The 20,014-nt window shown below is 40.1% G+C and overlaps 1 protein-coding gene across 1 annotated transcript in view; it reads left to right on the forward strand.

Moving 5' to 3' along the window:
- The window catches only part of LOC126183408 (calcium-dependent secretion activator-like), a 1,473,721-nt gene that overhangs the window by 479,326 nt on the left and 974,381 nt on the right, over nt 1-20,014 (forward strand). The window contains exon 4 of the mRNA XM_049925356.1: nt 12,867-13,034. Coding sequence (XP_049781313.1) covers nt 12,867-13,034 — 168 coding nt within the window. The remainder of the gene's footprint in view (nt 1-12,866; nt 13,035-20,014) is intronic.

Consider the following 20,014-nt stretch of genomic DNA (forward strand, 5'->3'; position numbering starts at 1 on the left):
TACTTAAACCTAGCTAACCTAAGGACATCACACACATCCATGCCCGAGGCAAGGATTCGAACCTGCGACCGTAGCGATCGCGTGGTTCCAGACTGTAGCGCCTAGAACCGCTTGGCCACCCTGAAAATATCTAGTGCTGCGAGGAGTATATATGGTGCTGACTGTCTTTGCGGTATATTTACTAGTGTCTGGCAGTTGATATCTATATGAATGATGAAAAAGGGGCGATTTTGTATGCCACAGGATATGAATTGTATGTTTACTACATTGACATGGTATGCAGTGATATATTGCTGGTTTGGAGATCGGCTTCACGCTCTAATATTCAAGCTCACATCCTCAGTGACAGAGCAGTGAAATTGAGTAAGAAGATATGTAGGGCACATTTGCAGGGTTTAGCTGTCAGTGCAATATGGCGATCTGCAAGTAATAATTTTTGCCACTGAAAGTCTCATCTGCAGAAAACAATGGTGGACAGTGCTATCACACCGGCAGCAATTTGACAGGTAAATTCAGCGACGAACAGGCTGTCCCATTAGGATTGCTAGGGAGAAAGCAGTAGATTTTATTCTGGAACAGATTTCTATAGCGTCCAGAGGGGGGGAGCCTGTTATTAACATAGACGTGCGACACGAGTATAACACTGAGAACCTTTTAGTTGCTAAGCAGACATCTCTCTCAGTTCTGGGCCTTCACCACAGCTGTGTGTCATCACACAAGCAACAGTGCCTAGGTGAACACGTATTTCAACAGGAATTTGTCAGGTGTCAAGTATGAAAGGGATGCCGCTGCCTCATGCTTGCAGGACCCGAATGGACACCTGTGCGTGGCTCAGCAGCTGATGGCTGCATCGTTACTTCACAGGGGCCACCAGTGCATCCGCATTCCTGGAAGCATGTGTGGTAGTGTCCTGTGCGCTCCACTGGGCAGGGGACGCTGAGTGGTGCGTGCGTGCATTGGTGATCTGTGACATCAGTATAACAATCAATGAACTCTTTAACTGTAGACATGACTTTCACCTACTGGCTGCCATTGGCAGTGGCAGTGGCTCAGGGCGGTGTCGACGCGTGCACACGTTGGAACCTCTGACACGTCGCGGCTGATGATAGTTCAACATCGTTTTTGACGCGCAATGAGTGTTTGTGACCTGCGTTATTTTCAGTTGTTTAAGCATTGTGAACATGTTTGCAAAACGTTACACATGCATTATTTTTTGACAATTTACAAGTTGCTTGCATGTCAGTATGCAGTGAACTGCATTATTTCGGTAATTTATGAGTTGTTTGACGGTCTTTACATCTGTGTACTGCATTATTGACTAGTAGTTTGGAGGTTTGTAAATTGTGTATTGTGACCTCAAGCATGTCAGAGCGAGTGTTTTGTATCAGTGTAATAAATATACTATGTCAAATCCGTCCATAAATAAATTGTTCTGACATAAATAAAGTACACTCCTTCCTCTCTCTAGCAGCTCAGAACAGGCTGAGTCCTTTTCCTGCCATTTTTTCCCTCCAGACCGCCATCGTGGATTATGTCATGTGGCAGGCGACAGCGCCCTCTGGTGGAGGTACAGTGTACTAGGTCAGTTGGACACTGGACCTCGTGGTGAACACACATGATGGTGGTACTGCCTCTAATTGTTTAAATAAAGACCGAAAATAAAGACTTATCTCCATCATATCCAGCACAGGCTGAGTCCTTTCCCAGCCAATTCCTAGAAAGAGGTGGCGGTCGGATGACTTAAGTTACAGGAGGTAGCCCAAGTGACCTATTTTCCCACCATTTTCTTAGGTTTCAAATGGTTCAAATGCCTCTGAGCACTATGTGACTTAACATCTGAGGTCATCAGTCCCCTAGAACTTCGAACTACTTAAACTTAACTAACCTAAGGACATCACACACATCCATGCCCAAAGCAGGATTCGAACCTGTGACTGTATTTCTTAGGTTTGTGGAGGTAGCTGTGGTGTGTTGCATTGTCTGATGGAATTTGAACTTCCCGCCATTTTATGATTGAGGGGAGGGGGCAGGGGAGAAGGTTAGGTTAATTAATTGATCAATTTAAGTAGTCAATCAAACTGATAAGAGTTAGAGGGGCTATTCCAATAACTCAGATCTGAAAGTGTACCTGTAGCATCAAGGGGGGAGGTTTCCTGAGGAGTGAGGTGGTAGGGGGAGGGGTCTGGGGAACAATAGGTTAATTGTCTGTTAATCAAAAGGAAGGATCCTTTTAGCAGATAAATAGGTTAAGGACCTGTCAATGAAAGGAGAACAATAGGTTAAGTACCTGTCAATCAAAAGGAGAACAATAGGTTTGCCCCTGAGTGCATACTTGCCCCTGATGTAGCCAACCCGCAGTAATAAAATGGACCAGAACGAACTTTGTTCCACTACTGAGGATGTGTCACCCGAACTGTGGAGATGCTTTTTGCGATGCTTCGCCGATCATTGTTTTGCGCATCCTGCTCTCTACCGCCGTAGGCGATGCCTCACTGTGGTCATTGAGCGTTTGTTGGTCTGTTGCTGCCGCCACTGTCTCCACCTCCACTTCCACACTGCATGCTACATGTGAGGATGCAGAAGGTTCCTCCCCCATCTGACGTGATATGTATCGAGGGGCGTTCTCCATGTCACCTCCATGCTCCGCTAACGTGGTCTGCTCTTGCATTAACATGTCCTCACACTCCGAAGTCGCCAACACCTCCCGGTGGGCCACCGACATGTATGTCAGGGGCAGTTGTGTGAATACTTCTCACTGTGATGTGGCAGTTGCATGATGCGGCGTTGTATGCACTCCGAGCAGATATGTCCTTCTCCACCACAGCCAGAACATGTGTGTGGCTGGCCATCGTAAATCACAATAGCTCGACATCCTCCAATATATAAATGAGAAGGGATACGTTTGTTAAGGATGATCCGCACCCGTCGGACGCCATTTAGCACGGGATAGGTGCTAAAACTCGCCCAGTGTTCAGGCGTATGACTGAGTACCGTTCCATATGGTCGCAGCGATTTAATAATCATCGATTCTGATATCTCAAATGGACCTCACACCCAAGCTTAAAGGAGCTATTGTTTCATCACCGCTTTGGCCATCAGAGTGTCGAAATTTAAATCTTCTTTGAGCAGCGGCAAGAATTATTCCACATGCAGCTTCATCAGTCATCTTGATGTACGTTGTACTGCTTACAGTGGATAGGCGTATTCCAGTTAGATATGTAGCAGGTAAACGAACTTCTTCCCTCAAAAAACGCTCTATTTCGAAAGCCTTAGGTCTGGCATATTCACTGTCAAACGTAAATTGGAGCGTAGTCTTTCTAAAATTGTGTGCAATGGCGATCTAGTCAGATAACGCACGTGAGTACAGGCGGTGTGCCGGCCGGTGTGGCTGTGCGGTTCTAGGCGCTTCAGTCTGTAACCGCGTGACCGCTACGGTCGCAGGTTCGAATCCTGCCTCGGGCATGGATGTATGTGTCGTCCTTAGGTTAGTTAGGTTTAAGTAGTTCTAAGTTCTAGGGGACTGATGACCTCAGATGTTAAGTCCCATAGTGCTCAGAGCCATTTGAACCATTTTTTTACAGGCGGTGTAAACACTTCCTCGTCCACGCGCGCCCACGGCTGGGACAACAGGTCCATGCCGCGCCACCGCCTAAAGCCGACTGTTTTTCAGCTAAGCAGGCGGACATTATAATAATAAAATGCAAAGTAAAACATGGCAAAATGTAGAGTGTTAGAAAGGAAAAAGTTAAGAGACAGTAACTGAGATACGATCAAGTGGAGATATTTTAGATAACCACATAAAATAACCAGCTCTCGACTACACAGAATAATATAAAAATTACGAATCAGATAACTAGAGAAACCCAACGAATGTAAACAGACTGCCGTAATAATCATCGCCCTCTGTTGGCGCTAACGCCAGAACGCCGCATATGCGAGAAGTGGTTAGAGGAACGTGATTGCCGGAAGGTCTTTCGTACCCTGTGGCACGCCGTTCTAAGAAACGAATGACGAAACCCCATACCAATGCATGAGTAAGATTATCTAATTAATGAAGAATATTATATAAACAGAGGAGGGACAAGAAAACATTAGAGTTATATGCATAACGTAAGAGAACAAAGCAAATATGTGAACTACTCTATACTACTTGAAGCCATAAGCAATATATATGAAACACAGACGTTCAGTGGTTATACGTCCGTCTGATCGGCTCCTTTCATTCCCAATGTCCTTCCTACATCACCATCTACAACACAGATTCCTACACCTTTTTCCCCTCCGCCGGTGTGCCCAAAGGTTCTGTCCTCTGCCCTCTTCTGTACCTTTTGTATACGGCGGGCATGCCGCCGCCGCCGCCTTCACCTCCCATCCACCTTCTCCAGTACGCCGATGACACTGCCTTCCTTGCCCTTGCCCCCAGCCTGCAGCGCTCCCAACACCTTCTCCAGTCCCATCTTGACCCTGTTCACCACTTGATGCAACCAGTGGTTGCTTAAGGTCAATCCTTCCAAAACCCAGGCGATCCTATCTTTTACAAATCCCTTCAGATCCTAGAACGCCATGCTCTTCGCCTCGCCTATCGCATCCGTCTCCCCTCCCCCACGCGGATCCTGTATGGCCTAATTCCGTTCCCCCACCTCCTCCTTTTCCTCGAACGGATACGGAACCTCTACACCTCCCGTAAACTCGATCCTCCTTCCCTCTCTCCCCACTCCTCCCCCGGGCTTCCCCTCCCCCATACCCCCACTCCTTCTACCATCTCCTCTGACATTGGCACCTTGCTCGCCACTCTCCCTCCCCCTCCCCCTCCCCCTCCCCCTCCCCCTTCTTCCCCTCTTGGGAGGTCCCCGGACTTGCACACTTTACATGGACATTCGCACCCCAGAGATCATCGCCACCAGTTTCTCTTGTGTGTGCCATCGTGTTTGTGTTTAGTGTTCGCCGTCACGCTCCTACGTTCACCAATGCCGTGGAAGTCGTCAGTGTTTGTGCGCCGTGCTGACAGTTTTTCGTGTGTCTTTCCTCGAGTGTGAATGGCTTCATGTTTTTTGTATTCTGTGTCTACTGTTTTTTGCCCGCCAATTTGTTCAATCTGTGTGTCTTCTTCATATTTTTCATTGCCAATCCTGAGGCTGAAGAGCAGTGTAGGATGCTGCTGCCAGCCTGCCTTATGTACAGGTGTTTAAAATAACAATAAAGGAAAAAAATCGGTGGTTAATCCATACCCTTGCCCAAGGTGGCTTCCACCAACTCCCCCTCCCTGATGATGCCCTCGTCCCCTTCCTCTACCCATCCTATCAGCTTTGATCCTCCCCTTCCTCCTCCTGTGTTTTTACCCCCAGGGCTCCCTCTTTTCCCCTCTTTTCCTCCTCCCCTCCTCCCCTCTCCTCTCTCTCTCCTCCCCAGTTTCCCGGGCTTCCACCCCCCCCATATCCTCTACCCTCCCCCTCCCTTCTTCTCTCCCACTGGCATCCTCCGCCCTCTCCCTCCTACCCTCTCCTCTTCCTATGGCAGGCCCCTGACTTTTTCGTGCAAACAGTATGTTTTAGTGCACCGAAGTTCGTCGCCCCTGTGCTAGTGTTTCTGTTCCCATCAGTTCACGAGTTTCTCTCCTTCAGTGCTCTTACGTTCACGCGTGCAACTCAGTGTCTCCGTTTGTGTATAGCGCTGAGCTTTTTGATACAACCAGTGCGTCCGTGAACGCCTTTCTTTATTTTAATATGTATGTATCCTGTTTTTATCCTCCTTGTATGTTTGTTTTTATGTCTTCCTGTTTAATGTATGTTTTTCTATGGCCGAAGAGTGGCGTAGATAGGCCGCTGCCAGCCTACGTTTATGTAAAGGTTTGAAAATAACAATAAAGAAATAAAAAAGCAGTGATTACCGTAGAATATTGTCAAACAAAGCTAAGTAGGCATTAGGTACAAAATCACTACGTCCATTAATCACTTTTTTGGCTCTTGCTTTTTCCTTTTATAAATTCCAAGCTCTTTTAACAATTTAAGAGCACGACATTTTTCCACTCATACTATTCTCAATGTTCCTTTTACAAGGGGCAGTTCTGTTATGTGGCTGTGAATGTTCTTTAAATCGTACGTTGAATTAACGGCCAGTTTGACCGATATAATATTTATTACATAACTTCAGTCGATCCTGTATACTCCAGAGCCATCAAATTTGTCATCTTTTCAGTTTACATTTTACTCGCAGTTTTAAGGTGTTGCTAACCTGAAAACCATATGTAACATTAAATTTCTTGAAACATTATTCTATTTGCAGGGATATTTTGCCATTTAATTTCATGGGAATGGCTTTCGTTATTTCTTTGTTGGTTCTATTTTCTGGGTAAGTGTCTGTCTGCCTGGTATTTATTATACGTTTCTTTAGCCTACAGGAACTTTAAGGGCGCGTGACGTCATTTACAGAATAGCCATTAGCTACAGCAGTCTGCTTTAAAACGCTGAGTTCTTTATGTATTTCGATTTCGGCCAAAAGCAGACGAAGGAGACGGTGAATCATTGAGGTGAAGAAGGCCTTTTTATAACAGGGAGGATATCGTGAACTGAAATTGATGATACTATCTGTACATGTTGGTTTTCTGAAAATCGAAAAGTTTTTATTTTTGTTAGCTTTCTTAACAGTAATGTCAATGCAGTTAATGGAGCTTTCTTTTTCAACTTCCGCAGTGAAAGTTATTTTAGCGTGCATATTACCTATTGTTTGGGCAAATACGTTGACCTCACTGCTGTCGCCCTCCATCAGTAACAAAATGTCGTCAACATACAGTTTATGATACATCGTTTTATCTTTTAGCTGTGTAAACGTGGCAAAATATTTACACTCTAAATCGTTCACAAAAATATCTGGAAAAGTTCCAGCTAGACTATTACCCATCCAAAGCTCATCTTTTTGATGATGTATTTTGTCACTGAGGTAAAAAAATTGTATGCTAAAACAAAATCTAGAAATTCAATTAGTTGTGTACACTCTGCAGTACTGGTCTTCTTATAGAATAGGGCCTTGTGTCTAGTAATTGCAAAATTTTCTTTTATCGAGACATTACTGTAGAGGTACCATATAATGCGACATCAGCATCCTTGCATGTAAAAAGCGTAGAGCAAGAGGTAACTCATTCATAACACAGATATGAAACTCACATACAAAAACTTTCTCAGAACAATCAGAGGTACTCTCAACCACAAATCAAACAGCCACGTTTCGACTGTAAAAAGCTAAGGTCTGCTTGCCCCCCGTTGTTAAATAGTATCTGAAACTCTTCCACGTAGTTATAACAAAGGACGCCTGACATGGAAGTCCCAGAATAGAATGAAATGTGGAGTGGGCAGATCCAGGGTTAGTATGCCAAACTGGGGCTACAACTAAGAAAAAAATGTCCAGAGCGACTATAGACATCAGACAGTTGAACACATGTTCATCGTCAACTGCATCCAAACTTCTGTACAGAAGATTACTTATATCTGGCCTTGGAGAATGCACTAGCAGTGGCCTAGTTTTGCTCAAAATTTAGATAAGGTAATGGTTGTTAGCTGTGTAAATGTGTGTGTTTCTGCCACAAGAGTAATAATAATAATAGATTAGATTATAATATGTATACTTTTTGTTCCATAGATACATAGTGAGCAGATCGGAGATGTAGAATATACCATAACTAGATCGTATAATACATATTTCCAAAAACAAAGAAAATGCACATGCATACAAACCTTGAATTTATAGGTTCAGCAGAACTTCTGAACATCAATATTCGATCTTTGTATCATACTTCGTGAAAGGTACAATGGTAATGCTAGTCACCGAATGTCATCTGACAATTATTGCTCCAGTAGTTTCCACCATGCTTTTACATTGTATAGAGCAATTTTTTACTATTTCACGTTAACAGTGGTGATGTATGAGGGCCAATTTGTCACAGTTTTACTGTAACATGACGATGTATGTAACAGTTTGTTACAATTTTGCTGTAACATATTGACGTATGGGATAATGTTTTAGAGTTTTGGTATAACATTATGATGTGTCTGTTGTGAAACCGTTGTACTACTGTCTCATTAGTCAATACTGAGAATTTTATGCAACAGTCGTCAAAACTGTGACATAGCTGCCTCGACATGTTTTGGGACTACGTTATCCAATTATCAAATGCTCTAAAACTGTTTCCTTGTTTTATAGCACTTGAAAATGGAATAACGTAGTCCCAAAACATATTTTGGTAAATACAATGATGCGCCAAAGATACTGCCTGTTTACATATCTCTGTCTGTGAATACGCAAGCCTATACAGGCATGCGTATTCAAATACAGAGATATGTAAACAGGCAGAACACGGCGCTGCTGTCGGCAACGCCTGTGTAAGGCAACAAGTGTCTGGCGCTGTTGTTAGGTCGGTTACAGCTGCTACAATTTTAGGTTATCAAGACTGAATTGAGTTTGAAAGTGGTGTTATAGCCGGTGCACGAGCGATGGGACACAGCATCTCCGAGGTAGCGATGAAATGGAGATTTTGCAATATACCATTTCACGAGTGTACCATGAACATCAGTAATCTGGTAAAACATCAAATCTCAGACATCGCTGCGAGCGGCAAAAGTTCCTGCAAGAATGGGACCAACGACGACTGAAGTCAATCGTTCAACGTGACAGAAGTGCAACCCTTCTGTAAATTGCTGCAGATTTCAATTCTGAGCCATCAGCAAGTGTCAGCGTGCGAACCATTTAACGAAACGTCATCGATATGGGCTTTAGGAGTCGAAGGCCCACTCGTTTACCCTTGATGATTGCACGACACAAAGCTTTACGCCTCGCCTGGCTGTTGAGGACTGGAAACATGTTGCCTGGTCGGACGAGTCTCGTCTCAAATTGTATCAAGCAGATGGAAGTGTACAGGTATGCAGACAACCTCATAAATCCATGGACCCTGCATGCCAGCAGGGTACTGTTAAAGCTGGTGGAGAATTTGTCTTGGCGTGGGGCGTGTGGAGTTGGAGTGATACGGAACCCCTGATAGATCTAGATACGACTTTGACAGGTGACACATATGTAAGTATCCTGTGTGATCACTTGCATCCATTGATGACCATTTTGCATTTCGACGAGCTTGGGAAATTCCAGCAAGACAATGCGTCACCACACACGTCCAGAATTGCGACGATTGGCTCCAGGAACATTCATCTGAGCTTAAACACTTCCGCTGGCCACCAAACTCCCTAGACATGAACATTTTTGAGCCTTGCTTTTGCAACGTGCAGTTCAGAAGAGATCTCCACTCCCTTGTACTCTTACGGATTTATGAACAGCCCCGCAGGATTCATGGCGACATTTCCCTCCAGCACTACTTCAGACATTAGTCGAGTCCATGCCACGTCGTGTTGCGGCACTTCTGCGTGCACGGGGGTGCCCTATACGATATTAGGCAGATGTACCAGTTTCTTTGGCTGTTCAGTGTATATCACACGTTTGACAGCTGGTGCATAATATTATCAGTACTGATACTGATGTGTGAAGCTGTTAGTTAGAATTTTGCTACACCATGATGAGGGTCTGGCCAGTTTGTTACAATTTTACAGTAAAATGCTAATGTATGCGAGATGAAGTAACATGTAGTCTCCACTGTGTGATAGCAGAAGTTAGCAGATCAGCATAGGAGGACCCTATCATGGGGTCACTATAATGTTTGGGTGACTTTGGAAAGTAGTTGGAAGTATAGCAACCCTCATTTCTTATCCTTACAAATGTGTATTACTACAGCAGTTTCCACTGTGTGCAGCATTACAATTATAACAGAAAATGGCAGACATTTTATGCTGCAAGATGAACTTCACACACTTGTATTGGAGCAGTATAATATTTACATGGCTTTGATAATGGTTTCAGCCAAATTAAAACGAGATTTTGATAGATATAAACGCGGGAATAATATTGTTTCTTTTAATACAAAGATCAATCTATTCACATCGTCTTTAAGCCATAATGTAGATCAGCAGTAATGCCCATGCATGTAGTGCAATGTTATAGAACCAATATTTATGTATTTTGGTCCTTTTAATGTATGATATACTGAACTAATATGAAGCTCACTGACTAACCTACTCTAGTTCTAATAAACAAGCTGCATCTATTTTGATAAGTAGTACAGACATTTTTAATGTGGAGAAATTTGAATTGAGGATACATTGCCCCTTGCAAAGTGTGGCAAAAATGTCGAACGTTAGTAGTGCTGTTATGCAACCAATGTGTGATTTATTTTTTAAAAAAATCTTATGGAACAATTAAGTTCTGACGATAGTGCCACACGTATTTTGTAATCAAAATATTACATATTTTTTGAAATAACACAATTTTATTTCGATTGAAATTTCGAATTTTCGTTTGTGATCAGAGCTCTAGTTAAATTTACATATTATGATAAGCATCTTGTATATGTTTTTTACTCAAAATCACTACTTATTTTGTTAAATACGATTTTTTGAGCAAAGTTCATATTTTAAAGATTCTGAAGTTTTCTCTCTGTGTGTAGAACTTGGCCACCGTTGTCTTTGGTCATGTTTACATATCATTTTAGAGAATTTCGAAGTTATATTTGTGTATTCTGAAAATATTTAGTTTAAGTGATCCAATGAAATAAGGATCTTGTCAAAACGCTATACTTTTAGTATGGCTTGTTGTGCTCAAGTCTCAGGGAAGGTGATGGTGTATAGAATACCAGTGGAACATAGCTGCACTTCTGTTCACGCTCAAAAACAGGTATTTCAGCCAGGAAATAACGCAAGTTATATGTTTCTAGTGTAGGACATGACTCTTCTTCCCCCTGAAAATTGTTCTTGCTGTGATGAAGAGCTACTAAAAAATATCTGAGTATGTTAGGTGATGAAAGTTCATTCTTTGTACCACCACTAAGATAGCCTCAGATCGAAACGCCAATATTCTTATGTATTTTTACAAACATTACAGACATCTTACAGCTTTGGGACCATAGTGCCGATTGGTAGATGTCGTTGCCTACCACCAAACTTTGTTTTTGAATAAAACCCCATTTAGGAGTAAAATAAAGTGTCAGCTGCTTGCATAACATGCTACATGTGTTTTGTACAGTTATAGAACAATTTAGATGAGGAATTATCATTGTGGCAATTAGTTTGAGAGTTCAATCATGTATTAGGCTTCACATATTAATTGCATTCTTTCAATAGCTGACAGTGATTCAGATTGTCTATTTGTTTGCGAGCTTGCCGTCTTATCATAGTATTTTAGCCAGCTCGTGTTTTTTGCAGTTAAAGGCTTTGTCAGGTTCGTTTTTCTACATCACCTCATTTAGGCATAAAAATGAAATTTCAGCTGCCTGCTTACCATGTCATTTTTTAGCCATTTATCTTTTCTAACAATGTAGACATGACAGTAGCGTGTGAGTAATTAATTTGAGAGTTATTAGTCATGTTTAGGAATCAGTTTTGATGGGTATGTGTGGTTGTTCTTAGGGGGAGACGGGTGGATGGGAGATTATTCGGAGACTTTCTCTGTCACTGACGTATTTTTTCATAAATTTTAGATTTGCAAATAATATTATGACACCTGAAAAGCATTATATGTTTCCTAGAACAATTTGCACGTGGAAAATATTTAAGTGGAACATTGTGTGTGTGTGTGTGTGTGTGTGTGTGTGTGTCTTTTGTTGGCGATGAAGTTTACATACTTTAGATGTGGAAATGTGTCACAGTACATCTACTATATAACTTTTCTTTTTATAAGTACTTCTGAACACGGCACAAAAAATTTATTCGAATACTTTTGATATGTCCAAGATGGCGTTTCTGAGGCCACTTTGTGATTGTCAGTGTTGTTTTAATAGCTAGTATATTAATGGGATGTGATTTACTGTTTCATTTTAATGGCTGCCACTAATCCAACAAATGAGGTGTTGCCTCTTGAATTGTGACTCATGTCATAGGTAAGAGGAGCATGGCTTGTGGTGTGATAGTGGTGGCGCCACACATACGGAAGGCATTGACCTGCCCACATGATCTCACAAATGTAAACAAAGTGAACTGGATCGATGGTAGCCTTACTACTGAGGTAATGCCAAAGCTTGTCACAAAGACGTAATTTTATGTACACTGTGGCTCCTAAAATAATTATTAGGCCCATATTTATGTGGCTCAGATTACGGCACTAATGGTCTGCAGAAGTCGGATTTTACATAACACTCATGTTGTTTGATATTATTAATGATGTACACATCCATTGGTTTTTTGGTATTAAAAATACAAAATTTCTCAATGAAGTATATATGTTGGCTACCAACAAATCGTGTAGGTTCTCCTTAAACTGTATCTAAACTATTAATGGCTGCTGCATAGCTACCGGTATTCGGAATATGTGTTTGTTAGTAATGACCACCCTTCTTGATCAAAGTAAGTGACCCTAAACCGTTATTTACAGTTTTCTTATTTCTATTGTCGATTTAATGAACTAGGCTGCTAATTTCGGAACGACACATATTACGTAAGACAGATTTCATTATTGAGTAGGTATATTGGCAATAATTACTTAGTACCCCTCGGACACACAAGTTCACGCACAGATAATTCATAATACACAATGTTGGACTAAAAAAACTTTAGCTTACCTTAATGGGTCAACCCAAGAACCGATCCCATATGATATTTTAGAATGACAGTAACTAAGACATATTAGATTTTAACTTTTATATCACCAATCTCTGTCATGTACATTGTGAATAAATATTTGTTTAGATACTTCAACAGTTCTCTGGTATCCTCCACCAAATTAAATTTATTATCAAGTAATAATCTACCCATCATCTATTATCCTTCCATTTTCAATTTCAGGACAAACAGGAAAGAGAGGAAGAAGAAAGGAAAAGAAAAATTCAGTTATACGTCTTTATTTCAAGATGTATTGCATATCCATTCAACGCAAAACAACCAACTGATATGACTAGAAGGCAGACAAAGATCACAAAACAACAATTAGATGTAATTCAAGGACGATTTCAGGTAGGTACCACTGCAACAATACAATGGGTTGTACAATTTACATTTTAGTTGACTTATGGTTCTATAAATGCAGTTAGTCAAACAAATTTAGTGTCCTAACTTAGTAATATGTATTAAAATTTTCAAGTATTTTTTGTAAGGGTTGTCCAATAATTATGTGTGACTTCATGTTTTAGTAAAATTAAATTTTTTAAGGCCTTTGCGCTACTATGGACTTAAAATAATTCGGTTACTAGTTGTTTTACAGTATCGTCCATGCAAAAATCATCTTCTATTTTACACACCCATTCATCAACCAACTGTTTTCTGTGTTCAGATAGTAATGTTCTCATAATAGTTGAAATTAAATTTTTAACTTTCTGTATGATTTGAGAAAAGAGCATATTTTCATACACACACTCGAACACAAATAAATTTTTTGAGGTATCATTATAAAACGAAGTGTAACTTGGGTGGCATAAATAATAATGTATAAAGTAGTATACAAAGTGCATCTGAAAAGTTCAGTGACTTTTACTGGTCACCGTTAGTTGCTGTTGTCAGAAATGTGTTGAACCTAATGGCGATTATTTTGAAGGCCAGTAAGGTGTTACTACATTTAAGAATATTCACCCAACTGGAATAAGGATCAAAAAATCCCATTTACATCAATAAATTTGCCTCAACATAAGCATTTTGAAAATCTAGTGGAGGTATTTTTTTGTGGTCCATTCTGGATTGCAGTTTAGCTTTAGCAGAAAGAGAATCTTTGCTGATGACATCAGCACCTGGTTCATTATTAAAGTGTCACATTGTTTTATTAACTCTGTCTGCTAGATAGCTTTTCAGTCAACTGAATCAAACAGACCACTTTTCTTGAAAGTATTTTAATATCCTCAAGCTCAGTACCCTCTACAGTAATGATAAAGTATAGTAGGTGATTAGAATGAAATGTGTTATATTTATGTTTTGCAGATTCTAGTGATCATTTGTAGAACCTCAGTGATATAACATAACGCCTAGTCTGTAGTGTATAAGACACTTTCAGTGGTACGCGGATTATTCATTGCAGATCAAATCTTTTCGCATCACCCTGTACACTGATTGCAGAAACAAAAAGTGCATTGACGCCTGTCGGTGGAATTGCCTACCTCCTATATCCACATACACAGGCAATAACACCTACGTGATATTACTCCTCATATTTAATTACTCTGAACATGGTACCAGCACTGTCAGCTACCCTACACCGATGAGCCAAATGATTTTGACTACCTACTTAACAGTGTGTGTATTCACATTTGGAGAACAATAATTTTTAAACATGACATGGATTCGACAACTCTTTGGTAGGCTTCCAGACGTGTATGACACCAGATGTGTAGGCACAAGTCATATAATTTTCATCAGTTACAGATTGGTGGTTTGTGAGCGCAGAGTTTGTGCCTAAATACATTCCAGGTGTGTACCACTGGACTCAGATCAGACGAATTTGGTGCCCGAGACATCAACATGGGTTTACTACCACGCTCCACAAACCACTGTACTGTAACACATGGCCTCGTGACATGGACAGTTTTAAGCGCGAAATCCACCGAGACGATAAAATACGTGATACGACACATTGCAATAAAGATCACGTGATGCGGTGCTTATCTGTGGCAATACAGGTGTTCACACTGAAGCGATACGACAAGCAACAAGACCGCACAAATCAGGTTTCTGTCTCAGTTCAATCATGAGCTCTTCTGAAGAGGACGTTAGTTTGGCTTATTATTTCTTAAAGCCCAGAAAAATGTAAAAGGAAAGGAAATAGTGTGTGCGCCAGTACAATGCTATAAACGTCAAACAAAGATCGGCTGTGGATAATTGTAAGCTCTCTCAATACGAACACAAATTTTATCGAATGACTCCAGACATTTTCCACTTTTAGACAAACTGATATCAGACACTTCGATAAAGTAGGTCACAAATATTCGACCTATTTCTCCTACGAAGAGGCTACTCATTACAATAAGGTAAGTTGGTGCAAATGTTTGAGTGACAGTAAAAATGCACAATGAAAAGTAAATTTTTAGTAAAACAACCTGGTAGAGTACTTTATTCAGTGTGTGTGTGTGTGTGTGTGTGTGTGTGTGTGTGTGTGTGTGTGTAACTAATGATTACAAGTTAATAAAGCTAAAATAGTATTTCTACAACTGTTCGGTTTCACAAGGTAGTGGCAGTATATGATTCAGCTGGAGGCATATGCAGAAGAAAAGTTGCTGGATATGAAGTGAGGTCAGTCACCATCGATGGTGGTGAACCCTGTACATGTACAGACGTGTTGCCATCTTGAAAGCACACATGTGAGTGAACATTTAAGTTTGTGTTGGTGCCATACTAAAATGAGAAACACTAGGCAGTTCTGCATAGCAGGCAGCAATAGCCTCACGTGTGGCTCATTGCTGTCAACCTCATTAGGGACAACCACTAATATATACAGGATGTCCACATTGTGAGAGATGGTAATATGGATTAAAACAAGACAAGAATGTTCATGCTCTAAAATCCATACCTTAAGACTTATGAGCACTTGGTCAGCCCAGCTGCTGTGAAACCCATCTCTTCTGCAGCAACCTCTGTACGGTATCTAGTTAATTAGTTGCGTGTTCCATAGATCATTTGAACGCTTTTTTAATCGAAATTATGTAGAACGATTCAGTTTACAGGACACGTAGCTTGATTTGTGTAAACGTCAATGGACACATTATTTTTTCTAGTCCTACTCAGGCAAGTACACATTAAAACGAGTGGTTTCTTTCTTACCAGTTGTACAGCAACGAGTTGTCCAGGAGAAATGATTTTAATTTTGATTTAAAACTTGCTTTCCTACCTGTCAGACTTTGTCTGGTATTGGGCAAATTATGAAAAATTTTGTTGCTGCATATGGAACTCCTTTCTTCGGCACTGGAAGTTTTTACAGTGAGCAATGAAGGTCATTTGTCTCTCTAGTGTAGTAGGTATAGATATAAGTGTTCTCAAATTGTGATGGATTGTTTATGAGTAATTGCATTAGTGAATATATGTGTTGTGACAGTGCAGTTAAAACGTCTAGTTCCTTCAAGAGGAATCTATATGATGTCCATGAGTGAACACCACATATTATTGTTACTACTTGCTTTTGTGCAATCAATACTTTCTTTGTAAGTGAAGAGTTACCCCGAAATTACACCATAAGACATGGGGTTAGTCACCCTCTAAGCTGGACAATCCTGCGTGAACAGTTGCTGTACCCACATCATGTACAAATCAACGTCCTTCAGCCAGAAGATCGGCCTGCCAGAATGCACTTCTGTCAATGGCTGGTGCAAAGACAAGGTGAAGATCCACTTTCCACAACAAAGATAGTGTTCAGAGGAGACTGGTTTCACATGAGATGGGATTTTAAAGTTTTAGAATCAACAATTGTGGGTTGATGCAAAGCTACATGCAGTTGAAGAAGACAGTTCTCAACGCCAATTTTCCATTAATGTATGGTTGTTAGACTAATAGGACCTGTTGACTGGTGCGAGGTACTGTCAGTTTCTATCAAACAACTTGCTTGCCTTGCTACAGGAGGTACCATTTAATAGTGGCTGGAGATGTAGTTAATGTATGATGGAGCAACAGCCTATTCTCTTCGAAATGTCTGAAACCAACTGACACAGACATTTGATGAGCAATGGATTGGTTGGGGAGGTTCATTATATTGGCTAAATTGTTTCACTGGCCTTAATCTCTTGGATTTTTGGTTGTATGGATACTTGAAATCTTAATGTAAGTAAGTCCACAAGATAAAAATCCGCAAGAAGCCAGTAACTCGCAAATGAAATACGATATTTTTGCGCTCCTAGTTTTAAATAAAATTTAGATATCTAATCTAGATTTCATACACATCAATGTATGGGATAAATGAACCATACACAAAGTTGACGCAGTGCGTTTATACCTCTTCAAACTCTTTAACGTTGTGTGTAATACTTTACTTAATTTGATGCAGCAAAGTAAGTATGATGAATATCGAAAATAAGTTGAGTCCTTTATAGAGCAGAGATATTAGATTGTAAGATGTACGAAAATCAAATTTCGTCACCTTAGTGTTATTTTAAATTTTGATTATAATTACTTCGTAACTGCGAGCAAGTCCACGTGGACAGAGCTGGGCACACAGTGCGTTATCACCTCACGGATATAAAAATCAACAAGTCAAGAACAAAATGAAATATCACTCTGTTCTCAATTTTAAATAAAATTTCGATGTCTCATCCACATTTTGCATACAGAAATCTGTGGGCTAAAATCAATCATATGTTAAGTTTACACAATGCGTTTTTACCTCTGCAAACTCTTTAAATTTTGTGCTATGCACTTAATTTGATGCAGCACAATAACTATGATGAATAATGAAGAGAAATTCAGTCCTTTATCGAGTAAAGATATCAAACTTTAAGAAGTGCAAGCATCAAACTTTTTCACACAATAGTTTTCTTACAGTCTGATTATAAGTATTTCACATCAGCCAGAACGATGTCTGTCAGTACTGGTAGCAGCATTAGGTGAGCGGTACGGCTACAACAAAGCTGCTCTCCGCATGGAATGTAGAAAGCGTGTCTGTATCAGTGAAAGGGCTAACTTTTATAATTAATAGTTTAATATTGTGAGGATTAAAACTAAATTTAAAAAATTTTGATAGCAGTGGGATTCGAACCATGCCATCCACTAAAATCCCTCATACTCTATGCTTGCAAAATACATTACATGCGATGCTCAAAGAAAAATATTGATCTGGGGCTGTGAGCAACACAGTGCCCTCACTGCTGGCAGGGATGATACCACATCATAGCGTGTGCAATCGATAACAGGCAGCTGTGTCTGTTCTCTGACTTGATCATAGTCTGGCTGACTATTAGTTCAGCACTCGATACTTGTTTAAAGTTATCATGGAGATAGCACTAAGAAACATGTTTTCTTCCATTTTATTTGCATACCAGCATGTATTCAAAGAGAAATGGCGTAATTTTAGTGCAATTTCTGGTACGCATTCGAAGAAAAATGGCATAATTTTAGTGTGATATTTACAGTGTGCTGTAGCACATTAGCACTTGACCGCCGGTTGCCTCTCGAGTAAGCTATTGCGATCAATTCAGTGATACGAGTATTATCATCAAAATCGACAGAAAAGTAACACCACAACTATAATTCAAATATACATGCCAAAGTCACATGTCAAAGATGAAGAGCTGGAGGGAATATACGAGGATATTGACTGTGGACTTCAGTAGGTAAAGAGATATCAAAATCTAATAATCAAAGTGATCAGAACACTGTAGTAGAGAAACAGATAGAAGATAAGAGTTATTGCAGAATATGTTCTTGGTAGTAGGAATGAGAAATAAGAAATATTAGTTGAATTATACAGTAAATTTCAGGCAGTAATAGCGAATATACTATTCAAAAATCACAAGGGGAGGAGGTATACTTGGAAAAGTCGAGGAAACTCCAGAAGTTTCCAACTGGATTACAGCATGTTGAGATAGATATTCCAAAATCAGAGATTCGATTGTGAGATGTACCCAGAAGCACATTAGACATAGATCACAATTAAGTAATAAAGAAAAGTGGAGAGTAGACTGAAGTTTCAGAGAATCATTGTCAAGAATCAATGTGGAATTAAGTGATATACTGAAGAGCTGACAAATGATGAGTTTGTCTGAAGTTCTCTAGAACTGTAGTAACTGTGATAATGAATACCAAAACAGACAGTTCAGTTGAAATGAGATGGTCACCACAAAAAAAGTAATCAGAAAATCTCGATATACAAATATAGGAACAAGAAAGGTACTGCAAACGTACCTTGTGTAACGGAAGGATACTTCAACTGATTGCTGAAAGAAGGAAGTAAAAACACATTCAGGGAAGGACAGAAATAAAGCACTTTAATCACTTAAGAAAGAAGTAAAGAGGAAGTGCAGAGAAACCAAGCCAGAATAGCTGCAGAAAAAAATTTAAAGAAACTTAGAAAGTTAGATGGTTAACGAGAGGACTGTTTCAGCATTTAGCAATGTCAAAACAACCTTCATTGAAATTAAAGGAAAAAGCGATAATATTAAGAATGCAAGAGTAATTCCACTGTTAAAGGCAGAAGAGAGATAAACGGGAAGTCTACACTGAAGGCCTACACAAGGTGGAGGAACTGTCTGATGATGCGATAGAAGAAGTAATGGGCGTTTGTCTGAGGAATGCAGGAGATACAGTGTTAAAGTTTAGCATAGTTCTGGAAGGCCTGTGATTAAATAAAGGAGAAGGAATCGATGACATCCCTCTCAAATTTCTACAATCATTGGGGGAGTTGATAACCAAAGGACTATTAAAGTTGGTTTGTAGGATCTATCAGGCTGGAAACGTACCGTCAGACTTTCAGAAAAACATCATCCACACAATCCTAAAGGCACCAATGGCGGATAAGACGAGAACTATTGCAAAAGCAGCTTAAAAGCCCATGTGTCAAAGTTGCAGACAGTAATAATATACTTTAAGAAGACTGGAAAAGAAAATTCAGCATATGTTAGATGCCACACAGCTTGGCCCTAGGCAAAGTAAGTGCACTGAAGAGATATTTATGAAATTGCACTTGATATAAGAAGTAAGACTTAAGGATCCATTTTCCTCAGTCAGCCTATAGTATACGAGATTTTTACGATTTTTTTCGGAGAAACTAATTCAGCAATCAATACAAGTATTTTTGCAAACTATTTGTTGATTCTTGGACAGCATTTCTGATTCTTTAAAAAGAAATTCAGTCTTCTTTAAGTCCCCCATCGAAAGAGTTAAATTTTCTCTTTCTAAGATGAGGTGTGTCCATGACATAAGTCTTACAGTCTGAAAATCTCATCTGCAGTACAAAAACAAACAATTTTCTTAAGCTGTAGGATATTGTACACGGAGTAATAGGCCAGTTTTTGAAATCTAAAAAAATAATA

This window comes from Schistocerca cancellata, chromosome 4 (genome assembly GCF_023864275.1).
Source record: "Schistocerca cancellata isolate TAMUIC-IGC-003103 chromosome 4, iqSchCanc2.1, whole genome shotgun sequence".
In the NCBI taxonomy this organism is placed as follows: domain Eukaryota; kingdom Metazoa; phylum Arthropoda; class Insecta; order Orthoptera; family Acrididae; genus Schistocerca; species Schistocerca cancellata.